The sequence below is a fragment of the Ambystoma mexicanum genome, chromosome 6q (genome assembly GCF_040938575.1).
Source record: "Ambystoma mexicanum isolate Mex_15411 chromosome 6q, UKY_AmexF1_1, whole genome shotgun sequence".
Taxonomy (NCBI): Eukaryota; Metazoa; Chordata; class Amphibia; order Caudata; family Ambystomatidae; genus Ambystoma; species Ambystoma mexicanum.
This window is the reverse complement of record NC_090937.1, coordinates 80,690,959-80,705,776: the sequence shown is the minus strand read 5'-3', so window position 1 is coordinate 80,705,776 and position 14,818 is coordinate 80,690,959. Positions and strand designations below refer to the sequence as shown.

The following is a 14,818-nucleotide window of genomic DNA, read 5'->3' as shown; positions in this document are numbered from 1 at the left end:
GTGGGTGCATTTTCTTTTTAATATACTTCTCTTTCATCGCCCATGCGGGTTACATGATCCTCTCGCCAGTTGTGCAGAAAGAGGGAAAAACTAAGAACTAAGGCAACAGGCGCAGTTTGTGCCATTTATGCTACCATATAGGCCACTTCCGGACGTGGGAACGGTAACCGTCGAGGGACATCAACTCGATAATGTACAGCACCCTCTGCTGTCGAAAAGAATTCCGAAATGCAAAGCAGGTTATGGATACATCAAAGATGAGGAATCTGTGGGAGGAACATCCAGTAGAAGCAATATTACCAGGGGTGAGTAATTGTTTATTTTCGCTTCGTACTTTTAAATACCTCGCATGAAGTTGTCTGCATGTTTATAATTCTAGATTTGTATTTTAAGAAATGTTGCAAATGTATTTTTCTTTCATCTTTCTCTGATTCTCTTTTAGCTAAGAACATTGTACTTGCGGGAATAAAGGTACGTACATATTTATCTTCTTGAAAGAAGTATGGTTTCTTATCTTTTGAACTTTAACCTCAAATGCTGTTAATCAGGGACACTAAAATCAATGTTTTTCTTGTTGGTGCTCACTGCCCAGACTTACTAAGCTGAACTTGAATTGTTTACCATATTTTTCAGTGGTTATAATTCCTAAATAGTTAAATCCCCTTACAATTACTTTTCATCTCAGTCCTGTGCCATAGCGATCTTCCGTGGCAATTGAAATTTTGTTTTTCCGCTCATTTATACCAGAGGATAACAGATTTTGGCACAATATGTATAGCTGTTGTATGATTTGTGTAGAAAATTCTAGTAACCCGCTGAATAAAGCAATGTTGGGTACCATTTCAGTATATTTTATTTTTCTACAGCTTGATTGATCAGCATATCTTAAAGCCTGGTGGTTCGAGTGCAGATAAAATGAGTAGAGTTGACGAAAGTAACTCCTGCCTAGACTCAGTTGTGTGGATTATTACATTGTAAGGCTTGGCCTTTCGGCCATACTTTGTTGGTAGGATAATTTGACCCACATCACACATTATGGTTATATATTGTGGAATTCCAGGGCATGTACCCAAGTAGTTGTCCCATTCTTATGTTTTGTTCAGATTTCATAATTTGTTACACACATTGTATATATTTCAGAAAAAAATCCAGTGATAAGAAAACAATATAGTGTGCAATGTTCAGATCATTTCCAAAGTGGACCTTTTTAAGGGGAAAACCTCGAGCAGTACTTTAGTTTTGGTGAACTGTTCAGGCACTTGTGCTTTCACATATGCTTTCCTGTGACCTTATTCACTTTTTTTGTTTTCTCTCTAGGCTCTTACAATTCATGACACAAAGCCATGTCAGACATGGGATTTAGGACCCAACTTCTTTATCCGTGAAGAGGATGTTAAAAATCAAAGAAACAGGTATGTTAGTGTTTGTTTGTAATCCGTGCTTGTATGGATTTTATTATTTCTTAGAATCCGTTCCTTGCTTTTCTCATTTTCATGCTGTTCCATTCCTCCCTTTGATTGTTTTCCGTTGGTTGCATTTTCTAATATGTGTCTCCAGTGCGTATTTTCAAATAGTGCTTTGGGAATACATCTTGCTCTTAACGTATACTTTGTTTTCATACCCACTGACTCGCTGAAGGTGAAATAGGATAGGGCTTTTGTATCTCACTACGAGGGAAGGGCATTACTTTACTATAGCTCTACTGTACTGTCAAAGTTCTCACCACAGAGAATTCGTATTTACTGTTAACACCTACTTAACCAAAGTCATTTATGTGATGTTTAAAAGTCCTCGAAAGTCCGGAGCTATCTGAAAAAACAGTGAACCTGATATGCTGTCTAATGCCCATTCCTAGATACTAAGACTGAAGAATGTGTTGATAACCAGCTTCTAGTCAACATCCACACTAAATCATCCCTAGGTACATGCTGTTCTATGACAATCTCACAGGATTCAAAACCAAGCTGCTGGGATGTTCCTCAGCTAGAGCAAGCCTAGGCACATTAAATCCATCACTTTACTGGAACTGGGTAAAACAAGGAATACACATTTTAAGTATGGTGCATTATGGATCCACCCTTCTGAGTCAAAGGTCCAGATAACCTATGCTAAAGTCCCACCAGTAGCCTGCATACCTTTGGAATCTGTCGAACCAGACTGCATTAAAAATAACACAATGAAGGACCTTTCGGAGCTCAGACACATTTTTTCTGAAGCGTGTCAGAAACGAAATATTTAAAATTGATAAGAAACAGCAAATCTGTCCTGTTTTATTATGTGATATTTGTATCGAGCCTAACTACCATTGCCATGGCATTAAAGCACTTTAGGTTGTCTGGGAATATGGCAGATGTTAGTCTGAACATGCAAACATTGTGGGAGCCCCTCTACTGAGATCGAACACAGCCAAGTAACTTGATCTCTAGAATGGTTACCACTTGGGGTGGACGGGGGGGGTACAACCACGTTTTATCTCACTCGACCTTTCACAGAGGAGAATTCGCCTTTTGCATATCAATCTGATCCTGCACACAAGGGCAGTCCAGCCTTGAAAGACTAGGTTATTCACTGTACCAACAAGTACTAATGGCAACTTGTTGGATGTCAACACTGCAGTGAAGCAACATCTCTCTGGGTTCAAAGAGCAAAGGGGTCCACTCATGGTTTATCAGAAGAGAATTGTCGACTATTTTGAGTTTGAGTTTGAGTTTATTATTTATAGCGCGCGCCAGACCCGAGGGTAACCGGGCGCGTTGTTCAAGGATACTTTAAACTTTACAGGTTACACATGATTACAAGTAGTGGTTATACATAGTAGAGATTACATAATGCAGGCCATGGTATATACATATAACATAATATAAACAGGAAATATGCAGTAGAGAGATAAAGGGTATATAATTATGTACATAGTACGTTTGTAGAACAGTGGTTATGGACTATCGGTCATTTTCTTTGATCCAATTGATACAGTTGGATCTGAAGAGAGCGTAGGATTGGGGAGATCTCAGGCCGGGCGGGAGGGAGTTCCAAAGCTGGGCAGCTTTGACCGGGAAGCTGTTTCCTCCGGCCGTACTTAGTTTGAATGGGGGTATCATTAACTGGTTAGAGTATGCTTCTCTGGTGGGTCTAGTGGAGATTTTTCTGTTGAATCTAGCAGCTAGGTATTTAGGTGCTAGATGGTTGATACTTTTGAAGGTTAGAGAAGCTGTCTTAAGTTTGATTTTGTCCGCTGTGGAGAGCCAATTGGATTGTCTTCTAGCTTCTGAAATATGCTCCCTTTTTGGAATTCCTAAGGCAGCTCTAAGAGCATTGTTCTGTAGTGTTTGAATCTTTTGCAACGTGTGTTTGTTGGCCCCTATATATAGAGCGTTACAATAGTCCAATTTCGACAGCACTAATGCTCGGGCAAGGGTTAGGCAGTTGGCAGTGGATAGGTATGGTTTTGCGGCTCTGATCAGCTTGCAGGTATATGCGGTGCTGGATGCCATTGCGCTCACCTGTTTGGTTAGGGAGAGGTGGGAATCAAGGTAGAACCCTAGTGTTTTTACCACTTTTGCCACCTTGATAGTGTTACCGTCTATGACGAAGGAGGAGTATTCTTCTTTTAATCTTTTGATGTTTTGTGTGTTCCCCAGTATGATGAGTTCCGTTTTGTCATCATTCAGGCATAGCCCGTGGGTGGCCATCCATGCCTGAATGATGAGATAAATCTTGTTCACCAAGGCCAAATCTTGTTCATAATCCCCTGAGAGTGGTATGAGAATCTGAGTGTCATCCGCATAGTTAGTGTAGGTGACACCCAGATTATCTAGATCATCGAACAAGGGCTTCGTGAAGATGTTGTACATAGTGGGGGAGACACAAGAACCTTGTGGGACTCCACATGTGATGGATACTGGGTCTGCAGCAGCAGAAGTAGAGAAGACTCTCATAGTTCTACCGGTTAGGAAAGATTTGATCCATGTGATGGCATGCGTGGAGAAGTGGGCAGCTGTTTCTAGGTGGGTGCATAGCACATCATGATCCACTAGGTCGAAGGCTGCAGAGAGGTCCAGTAAGAGGAGTAAGGCCATCTTTCCGGAGTCTCTCAGCTCGTCGACCTGAGTTTTAAGATCGATGAGTGCGGTTTCAGTTCCGTGCTGAGGTCTAAAACCTGATTGTCTTGTGCCTAAAAGGTGGTGCAGCTCCAGATGTTTTTGGATCTGCAGGTAGGCTACCCTGTCTAGGATTTTTAACAGGAAGGGTACCGTTGTGATAGGCCTGTAGTTAGTCGGGATGGATGGGTCCAATGTTTGTTTTTTTAGAAGGGGGAGGACCCAAGATTGCTTGAGGTTATCTGGAATAGTACCTGAAGCAAAGGAGGCATTAATAAGCTTAGAAATGAATGGGGAGAGGTCTCTGGCCATGTCTTTTATTAGTTGGGCTGGGCATAGGTCACCTCGGCAATTGGATGGCTTGAGTGAAAGTATTATCTTTTCAGTTTCAAGTATGGTTACTTTCGAGAAGTTAAATTTATGGTCTAGTTTAGTGCTAGTTGGTAGTTTGCCTCTTAGGTTAGTTGAGGGTGGAATATTCTGTTTCTTTATCTCAATTTCTGTTTGGAGTGTGGCAATTTTGTCATTTAGTGCTTTTTGGATGTTCGAGCACCATATTTTATTTTTATCACAGTTATCCTGGACAGGAATAGGGTTTTCTAGTTCCTTTAGTATAAGGAATAGTTCTTTCGTACCAGATTTGGCCTGCAGTATTCTGTTGTTGAAGTTCTCTCTTTTTGCTTTCTTTATTTCATTTTTGTAGATCTTGGAGGCATTGATGAGTGTAATTTTATTTGTCTCTGTTGGGGCTAGTCGCCAAGCAGATTCACATTTACGTTTTTCAAGTCTTAGAGATTTGAGGTGAGGAGTAAACCAGGTGTTTAGGTGGGCTCTGGGCTTACTCTTTCTCAGTTTCAGTGGGGCAATAGTATCTAGAGCTGTAGCCATAGAAGAGTTGAATTCATTTACTAGTGATGAGGTGTCCGATGAGTCAGGTAGAGAGTTTAGTCTGGGGAGGATGAGTGGTAGCAGTTTTTCTGTAGTTATAAGTTTTTTGTTTCTGGTTGGCAGGGGGGGAGCCAGAACAATTTCAATAGGTATGGTCAAGTTAACATTTAGGAGGAAGGTTATCAGTGCATGATCTGTCCAAATTTGTGGTTTGATGTCGACAATCGTAGTATTGCAGTTATAGTCAGCAACCCAGTCAAGTATACGGCCTTTTTCGTGTGTGGGTTTCATTATACGAAGGACCAAGCTTGTCTGCAAATTGATAGTTTTCCTCCAGAAAGGCGCATTGGGCTAAAGCCTGATTGTAGACCCTCCCGAGTGGGTACCTTCTCACAGAACAGGCTGTTAATGCAATGTTCGTTTCCAGTAGGGGAACTCCCCTATCTATGTAATTGAGTATGAACATACATAATAAACTAAGCATCGCAGGAGAATGACATTGCATTGTGTTATATATTTACAATTGCATGCAAGTGACAGTTTTATGGTGGCAATGACTAGAACTGTAATGCTACATTTAGCAGTTCTATGTGCACGGTGTTGTGTGCTTGGCTGTGCCAGTGAATATGTGTTTGCTGGTATATGAGGACCAAGTCGGGAGTTGGCTCAGCTAACTAATATGGGTACACTGCACTACAAATTGGACGAGCCACCTGTATATATGCAACTCTGCAGTACATCACATGCACTTTTCATACATATTTGATAAACATGACATGCTAAATTGTACATTACGTTACATGCATACTTGGCAGATCGAGGTTTGGTTCTACAGTAGAAGAAAAATAATTTTAAACAAGACATGTCAAACTGCCATTGCTTTTCATGCATGTGTTTTGAGATTTGCTTTTTTCTGCTTTCCTCCCATACACCTCTGTGGGGAAACCCTTTTTTTGTTGCATTTTCTTCATTTCTGACATGACTTTTCTGGATGAAAGTAAAGCCTTTTGCTTTACTTCCCTTGTGTTTTGGCTCACTCCTATGGGGAAACTGATTAGTCCATAAGACCATGTCTCTCTCAGTGGATTTCTTTTATTCCTAAAATTGCACACAACACCTTAAAGTGAAGTGCGGTTAGGATACTTGGTATCCTTCTAGGGGCTTCTGTAAAGGATATTTGATGACCTTTACAATGTGCTGGTGTCAGCAGATATTTTTCTACTATGTTTTTTTAATTTGGTATTTTAGTTTATTACAAACTTTGTAACCAACCTTGTACATTTCTGTCTACAAAATAAAAAAAGTGTTTTATTATCCAGTCCGTTGTTATGTTACAGTCCTTTACACTTACAGCATTTTCTAGTCTCTCTAGTTCTTCAAGTTTATTTTTCCAAAGGTCACCTCAAGGTACTTTACAAGGGCGTATGTCATTTTGGGGCGTTGTCCTCCATAGAGGGCCTCCCGCCACTTTTCAGCGTCCAACCCAAATTTCGCATTCATGAGCTTATGTAAATGTATTGATCTCAGTTCTGCACAAAACAGAGTCGAATGCTTTAGCGATTCTGAGTGCAATCCCCATAGGCAGCACTTATTCTCCAATTTATTCTCTTTAGGATGACTTTTGTATGGCGCACATTCATTCGGAATCTTAGCAAGAGGTTCCTCTGCCTGTTACTTGGGAATCTTTTCAAATACTGAAGAGTCGGCTAGTGCAAATACATTTTTTGAGAGCGTATGCAAGGAGGAATTCGACCTTTGCTGCTCAGTTTCCCACCAATCATCTGCCCACAGAATTATTTTCACGTACGTTGGATTTTTGCATTGGATATCAGTCGAGGTGCCTAGATTTTGTAGAATGGCTCTGCACTGTTACAGCCACAGGTTCAGAACCCAACCATTCGTGCCAGATTCCTTTTGTCTTGATCAAGTCGAACTGCAGGGGGCAGTTTGCCAAGTTCACCTTCCTGAACAGTAGCAACGCATTCCATGCTACTTTCACATATAATGATGACAAGCTCACCTCATGGCGAGTGATCGCCATTGGAATTGATTTGCGTAGGTGCAGAATTCTTTTCCAAAACCGTCCTAGGTACTCCCAGATCTCCCAGCTGAGACCCAGGCAAAGCTCTGCCCCATATGAAAGGACTGGTATCACTTTTTGGTTGTAATATTTTGTGACTGGTAGGAGTGAGAATTTGCAGAAACAACGGTCATTCATAATCCCTTGAGTTGTTGGGTATTTTTCTTTCCTTTTTAGGCGGTCTACCCAAGCTGTTTTGCTTTTATTTACATTTATTGTGCATCCAAGATATTTTATCTTGGTTGTCGACCACAAGCTCTTTCCACTTAGTATCCAGCTTGTCTTTTTTTTTTCTTTTGACCCATTTGGTTTCCAAATAACATTATTTCCGATTTGGTTGCATTTATTTTTAGGGAAACATTGTAAGGGATTTCTATGCCAACCTGTACGGAGAGGACCGAGTGGATAGTGAGAAACAAGCAGCATATTTGGAGGGATGGGGAGGCTCGAGACAAAGGGACCAATTGGAAAAACCCATAGAGTTAGAGGAGGTACAAAGGGCAATATCTAGACTGAAGACAAATAAAAGCCTGGGGGAAGATGGGTTAACGGCAATATTTTACATAAAGTTTAGAGACCATCTGGCCAGAATCCTCCCGAACCTATTTTTAGAGATACCGAAAAGGTAACTAAATCCTTGAACATGGCGCATATCGCCTTGATCCCCAAGCCAGGGAAGGACCCGCATATGTGCGCCTCATATCGACCCATAGCACTTATTAACACGGATGCCAAGATTTATACAAGGGTTTTAGCGGCTAGGCTGGAAGGCTTGTTACCAGATTTAATAGAGCAGGATCAAACCGGGTTCATACAGGGGCGCAACACATTCAACAACATAAGGAGGGTTTTGCATGTAATAGACAATGCTAGGAAGGGCGGGCTCCATGCCCACATGCCTGATGCTGTTAGACGCCGAGATGGCATTTGGTCGGGTGGACTGGGCCTTCATGGAACAAACGCTTAAAGTGGGATAGGGACCAACATGCCTAAGAATGATAAAAGCAAACTATCGACATCCACAGGCCTAGAGTAAAAGTAAACGGGTGACTAACCAATCCATTCTCAATAAAAAGGGGGACAAAACGGGGATGCCCACTATCCCCACTCCTTTTCGCTTTAGTTATGGAGACATTTGCACACGGAATAAGGGAAAACGCAGATATCGGGGGGGTGAATTGGGCTGGGGTACAACATAAATTAGGGTTGTTTGCAGACTATGTAATCCTAATGATTACGGAGCTGGGAAAATCGCTGCCAGCAATAATGGGAGAGATAAAAGCATACTTGGTTTTTTCGGGCTTTAAGGTAACCTAGGAAAATCAGAAATTCTGAACCTGTCGGTAGGGGAACCTGAAACGATCAGACTAGAAACATCCAACCCTTTTAGGTGGGCCCCGGGACCAGTTAAATATCTAGGGGTAAACCTCACTGCGTCCATTAAACAGATAGTAGGGGCCAACTACCATCCGTTGCTTAAACAAATAAAAGAAGACTTATTAAGATGGAGGGGGCTCTATATATCCTGGTTTTGGAAGGGTAGCAGTGGTCAAGATGAACGTGCTACCTAGACTATTGTACCTATTCTAGGAAATCCCCCTAACACCCGGGAAGTTGCTGAATGAAACCCAAGAAAGCATCATGGAATATATCTGGGGTGGAAAGAAGCCGAGAATAGGAAGGAAAACACTATTTAGGAGCAAGGTACGGGGGGGGGGGAGTGGCATGCCCATGCATAATCAAATACTTCCAGGTGGCACAACTAACAGTAATTAGTGGATTGGTGAAGGGCTGGGACTCAAACACGGGGTGAGCATGGAACAATCAGTGGCAGGAAAGCATTTGTGGAAGGTGATGTGGTTGAAGAAGGGAGATAGGCCAACTGGGCTACTCAGAAACCCAATTCTCCAGCATGGGGTCTGGCATGGATTCACATGCTCATGAATATTCCCCGTCGTCAGGCTGGGAATCCTCGGTAAAGAAAAAATCGGTATCAGTTTCGTTTCTGATCTGTCTTTCTTAGTAGTAACCAATCACTGATCTGTGGGTCATACTGCCCCCAGCCAATGACTGCCCTCTCCCTAAACCCCGCCTCTGGCAGCCATCCTCAGATTTTTACCGCATGTTCAAGTGTTGGGAGTCCTCGTGCTTTAGCTCTTGAGTTTTTGCTGCGTTTTCACACTTTTTCAGGAGATTTTCTCATTTTTTCGGTTTAATCGAGCCTCAAGCTTCACCGTTTCTACTTCCGATAACGGGGACCCGTTTCGGAATTCTTCTACGCCCCTTAAGGGTGAAGTTTTCGTCGAGTTTACGCTTCTTGGAGGATTCCGGAAGATCTGCGGCCTACCTCAACAGACATGGCCCAGGACAAGGGAAGCTCGACGCCCGGATCCAAGCTGTTCTGGTGCTGCCCTGGATCCAGATTACAAAATGTTTTCAAGGAGGACGAGCATTCGCAATGTCTCTACTGCCTTCATGAGGACAAGACGCACGTGGAGAAGGACTGTGCGTTCTGCAAGAACCTTTCGGAACGGACCAAGCAAGATCGTCGTTCCCGCCTCGCCGCCTGGCTGGAGAAGGGCACAGCAGGTGAGAAGGCGAAGAAAAAGTCTGAGCGGGCTTCTAAGTCCTGTGAGGGCGCCCCGGCGACGGGGGCCCAACAGAAGGCCAAGCACCGCGAGTCCGCGGGCACCGGGAGCGCCGAAAGGTTGGGCTCTTCGGCTGCCAGGCAGAGCGTGACTTCCCCGGCATGTTCAACCACGAACCAGCGCTCTGGTTCGGGGAAGAGGAAGTCCGAGAACCCGGGTAAGCTGCTGGAGCGGCCATGGTCGATCTCAAAGGGACCCGAGGGGGAGCGAGGCGCTGACCCTCCCCCCAAGGCAAAGGCCCAGGACGCACCTAAGGTGGTGAGGGCTTTGATCCAGCCGGCAAAGGCCTCTATCGAAGTGATCGCTGCGGCCCTGGCGAAGCCGGCTGAGACTACGCCAGTGGAGACGGCCTCTGGGCCCAGAGTATCCCTCCCACCGCGGAAAAAGAGGGGGGGGGGTGGTGGCCATTACAGAGTCGGAATCAGCCTCTGAGGAGGATCTGGTGGAAACCGTGAAGGGCCTTAACGAGAGGTTCGAGAAAGTTCGATCCCAGGGGAAGGATCCTGCTGAGGAGATCGAAGATAGCGACGAAGGCCAAGTGGAGCAACCGTCCCTCCCGTCGCAGCCATTGCCAGAGCCTCAGGATAGCTCAGCGGCCATTTTGTTGGCAATCCAATCCTTATGTACTGAGATAAGGACGAGGTTACCACGGACCCCGACGGATGATCCTGAGCCAGGACCGTCGGGAAGCCCCCCGAACAAGCGGAGGAGAGTCCATCCTGCTCCGCCTTTCGTGCCCACAAGGCCTGTGGACCCCTCATCCCCCTCGCCTGACCCTCGGGATGATACCGTGACGAGGACGGATGACGACGGTGGGGATGATACGACGGACATTCCTTCATCACCCCCCTCGGGCCTCACCGCCCGACGAAATTGGCTCCTTTCACGCCATGATAGCCAGGGCGTCCGAGCTCTTCCAACTCTGCCCGGAGGAACAGAATAAGGAAGGCTTTCTTTATCAACAACGGGAGGCCAAGAGAGAGACGGTCCTGGCAGTGCCGTTGCTCGACGACATCTGGGACGAAGGGCTGGCTGTCCTCAAGAACCCTTCTATGACGTCCGCCAAGAGGGACAGGTACGAGAAGAAGTACCGGGTCCCCGATGCCGCCCCCTTGTGCCTCAGGGCCCAGCCTACGCCGGACTCGGTCGTCTCGGCAGCGGCCAAGAAGAAGGCAGCGGGTGCGGCAGCATCAACTTCCACTTCCCCGCCAGACAGCGGGGGCAAGAAGTTGGACTCCATGGGACGGCGAGTCATTTCGTCGGCGGCGACGACGATTAAGGCGGCCAATGCCTTGGCGATCGTGGCCCGTTACGAGAGGGAGCTTTGGTTCAAGTTAGCTCCCCTGCTGGACTTATTCTTCAGGAAGGCGAGGTGGTGTCGGATCACGCCATAACGGTGGCAACGGACATTGCCGATACCGGATTTCACCAGATGTGCAACGGGGTTTGCCTACGACGAGGGTGGCTCAAGGCGACGGACTTCCACCAGGACGTTCAGACCAGAGTGTTAGATATGCCGTTCGACGGCAGCAACCTTTTTGGGAAGACGGTGGATGAGTCGCTCCAGGCCATCAAGACCGACTCGGAGACGGCCCGGGCCCTAGGGGTACTTCAACAACGACGGCCCTTTCAGAGCTCCAGAGGCAGACAGGGTGCCTCCAAGGAATCCAGTGGTGGCTCTTCTACATACCGCCAGGCGGCCCGCTCCTCGTCCCAGGAGGCCTACAGAGGTCGCGGCAAGCAATTAGGATCCTGTCGTCGTCGTCAAGGAGGCCAAGGCAGCAAGGCCTACTCCAAGCAGGACTGAACCGGCCGTAGCGTCGGGCACCCACCGAAGCACCCTGGTGGGAGGCCGGCTGACAGTTAGTCAGCGTGTGGGAGTCCATCTCCACTGACCGTTGGGTGCTGGACACCCTGGCCAACGGGCACTCGCTGGAATTCCAAAAGAAGTGTCCTCGCATTCCTCCCGTGGCCAGGAAGGAGAATCACGTCCCTCAACTGCTGTTGGAGGTAAGGGCGATGCTCAAGAAAGGTGTCATCGAGCTCGTCCCCAGGAGGCTCCGGGGCTCCGGAGTGTACTCAAGGTACTTCCTCGTCAAAAAGAAGACAGGCGGTTGCCGCCCCATCCTGGACCTGCGTCGGTTAAACAAGTACCTCAAGGCACAGAAATTCAGGATGGTCACCCTTCAGCACGTGCTGGGACAGCTGGAGGAGGGCGCCTTCCTGTCGTCGTTGGACCTGGACGATGCTTACTTCCACATCCCCATTCTAAAAGGACGCAGAAAGTTTCTCAGGTTCGTGTTTCAGGGACGCCACTACCAATTCAGAGCCCTACCGTTCGATTAAAGTCGGCACCCAGGGTATTCACGAATTGCCTGGCACCAGTGGCGGCGCGCCTGCGCCTACAGGGGATTCACGTCTACCCCTACCTGGACGACTGGCCTATCCGGGCAAGGACAAGAGAACTCGCCGTCGAACACACAGCGAGGACCCTCCGGTTGCTCACGAAACTGGGATTTGCCATCAACTACTCCAAATCCCACCTGGTTCCGTCGCAAGTAGCACTGTTTCTGGGAGCGAATCTCGATACAGTGGGGCAATTGGCCTCCCCGTCGGAGGAGAGGACGAAGGCCATTTTGGGCAAGGTGCAACGCCTGCTAGCCTTGGACGTGGCCAGGGTGAGGTCCATCAAGTCCCTCCTCGGGATGATGTCCTCATGCATGTACCTTGTGCCCCTTTGCAGACTTTGGATGCGTCCGCTACAGGAGTTCCTCGACGCCCGCTGTTTTCAGGCGACGGGCTGCTTCGAAGACAGGATCCCTCTCGACGAGGAGTTCCGTCGGGCGATCCTTTGGTGGGGTACCCATGCGCACCTCACGGCAGGCACGGACTTGCAGACCCCGGCGTTTCAGGAGACGGTGACGACGGACGCCTCCCTGGAGGGTTGGGGGGCCCACACCGGAGATCTCCACGCAAAAGGCCTTTGGCTCCCGGAGGAGGGGTCTCTCCACATCAACATTCTGGAGCTTCGAGCAGTGTTCTGGGCGCTCAAGTCGTTCCTTCCGTCCCTCAAGAACAAAGTGGTGAGGATCTTCACCGACAACACCACCACGATGTTCTACATACGGAAGCAGGGGAGGCACCAGATCCCCAGCCCTATCCAAGGAGGCCCAGGATCTGTGGCATTGGGCCGTCGCCCAGGGGATGTTTCTGGTTCCCTTCCACTTGGCAGGAATAAAAAACACCATCACCGACTCACTCAGCAGGGAGCTGCGCTCGTGCCACGAGTGGGAACTATGCCAGGACCAGGTGGATCGGCTCTTTCGACGATGTGGCAAACCCCGGATCGACCTCTTCGCGACGGCGACAAACTCAAGTGGCAGAGGTTCGCCAGCAGGTTCCCGCAGCCAAGGAGCAAGGGCGATGCTTTCTCGTTCCCTTGGGACGGCTGTGTTTCTATACGCGTTCCCTCCGTTGCCGTTGCCGCTCCGTCTCATCAACCAGCTCAAGAAGTCCAGGTGCAGAATGATCCTCGTCGCACCGGCGTGGCTGAGGCAGATCTGGTTCCCGGACCTTCTGGACTTGTCAAAGTCCCCACCAGTCAAGCTGCCGGCAGACGCGGATATTCTCTCCAGAGAAGGAGGCGCCATTCTTCATCGCAACCCGGAGTCGCTGAACTTGCTGGCATGGCTCCTGCAGCACTAGAGTTTGGAGGGTACGATATCCCGGCTGACTGCAGAGAGGTTCTTGCAAAAGCCAGGGCGTCCTCAACTCTCAAGTGCTACGGACAGCAGTGGAAGAGGTTCTCTGTCTGGTGCCGTGCAAATAAGATTAACCCTCTGCGGATTACGGCCCCTCAAGTACTGCCGTACCTACTGTCGCTGGCCAAAGCTGGACTGGCTCATGCCTCCATCAAAATACATCTGGCTGCCATCTCCCGATATACCAGGACTACGGGACGGGCGTCCTTGTGGTCTCATCGCCTGGTGAAGGAATTTATGAAGGGACTATTCTGATCGTTCCCGCCGGTGAAGGCTCCAGCTCCAGTGTGGGAGCTTAATGTGGTGCTGACCAGGCTCATGGGGGCCCCATTCGAGCCTATGCATTCGGCGCCTTTGAAGTTCCTATCGTGGAAGACTGCGTTCCTCGTGGCCATCACCTCCACACGACGAGTGGGAGAGATCCAGGCCCTATCTTGCAAGCCTCCATACTTGACTTTTCACAACACAAGGGTGGTGCTGAGGACGCACCCCTCCTTCATGCCCAAGGTGCCGTTGGACTTCCACCTCAACGAGCCCTTGGTGTTACCAGTTTTCTTCCCGTCGCCTTCGACGCCGGCCGAGAGGGCTTTGCACTTGCTGGATGTAGCTAGACCGCTGAAGTTCTACGTGGACCACACAAAGAGTTTTCGGAAGACGTCACAGCTGTTTTTGAACTTTGGGACTGTGAATCAAGGGAAGGCTCTCTCGAAGACTTCCATTTCCAGATGGCTCTCCGGCTGCATCATGCACTGTCACTGGTTGGCAAACCGACCGCTGCCCGGCCGTCCGAGAGCCCATTCGACCGGAGCGATCGCTGCTACCACGGCATTCCTGTCTGGTGTGCCCCTGCTGGACATCTGCAGGGCTGCTACGTGGAGGTCGACGCACACTATCACAAGATTCTACTGCGTCGATCGGGACTCCAGGGAGGAGTCCGGGGTTGGCCAAGCAGTGCTGCGCAACCTGTTTGCTTAAGGTGAGCCTGGTGAGGAGGTAAGAGATGCTTAAAGTTGAGTTTTTTGTATTGCTTAATGTTGAGCCTGTTGCCACCTCCCGTGGTTGTGCATGTGTGTACTGCTATGTATTCTTTTATTCATGAGCATGTGAATCCATGCCAGACCCCATGCTGGAGAAGGAACAAGTTACTTACAAGTTTCTTACCCTCCCGCATACCCCTCTGCGGATCTTCACTTGGTCATACTGCCACTTTACGTGCTATCAAATCTGAGGATGGCTGCCAGAGTCAGGGCTTAGGGAGAGGGCAGTCATTGGTTGGGGGCAGTATGACCCAGAGATCAGTGATTGGTTACTACTAAGAAAGACAGATCAGAAACGAAACTGACA

General features: G+C 47.9%; 1 protein-coding gene across 2 annotated transcripts in view; it reads left to right on the top strand.

Moving 5' to 3' along the window:
- Nucleotides 1-14,818, top strand: part of UBA6 (ubiquitin like modifier activating enzyme 6) — a 1,607,755-nt gene that overhangs the window by 156,461 nt on the left and 1,436,476 nt on the right. For both annotated transcript variants that reach the window (XM_069630498.1, XM_069630497.1), the window contains exons 4-5: nt 443-471; nt 1,318-1,412. In XM_069630498.1, the coding sequence (XP_069486599.1) occupies nt 443-471; nt 1,318-1,412 (124 nt within the window). The remainder of the gene's footprint in view (nt 1-442; nt 472-1,317; nt 1,413-14,818) is intronic.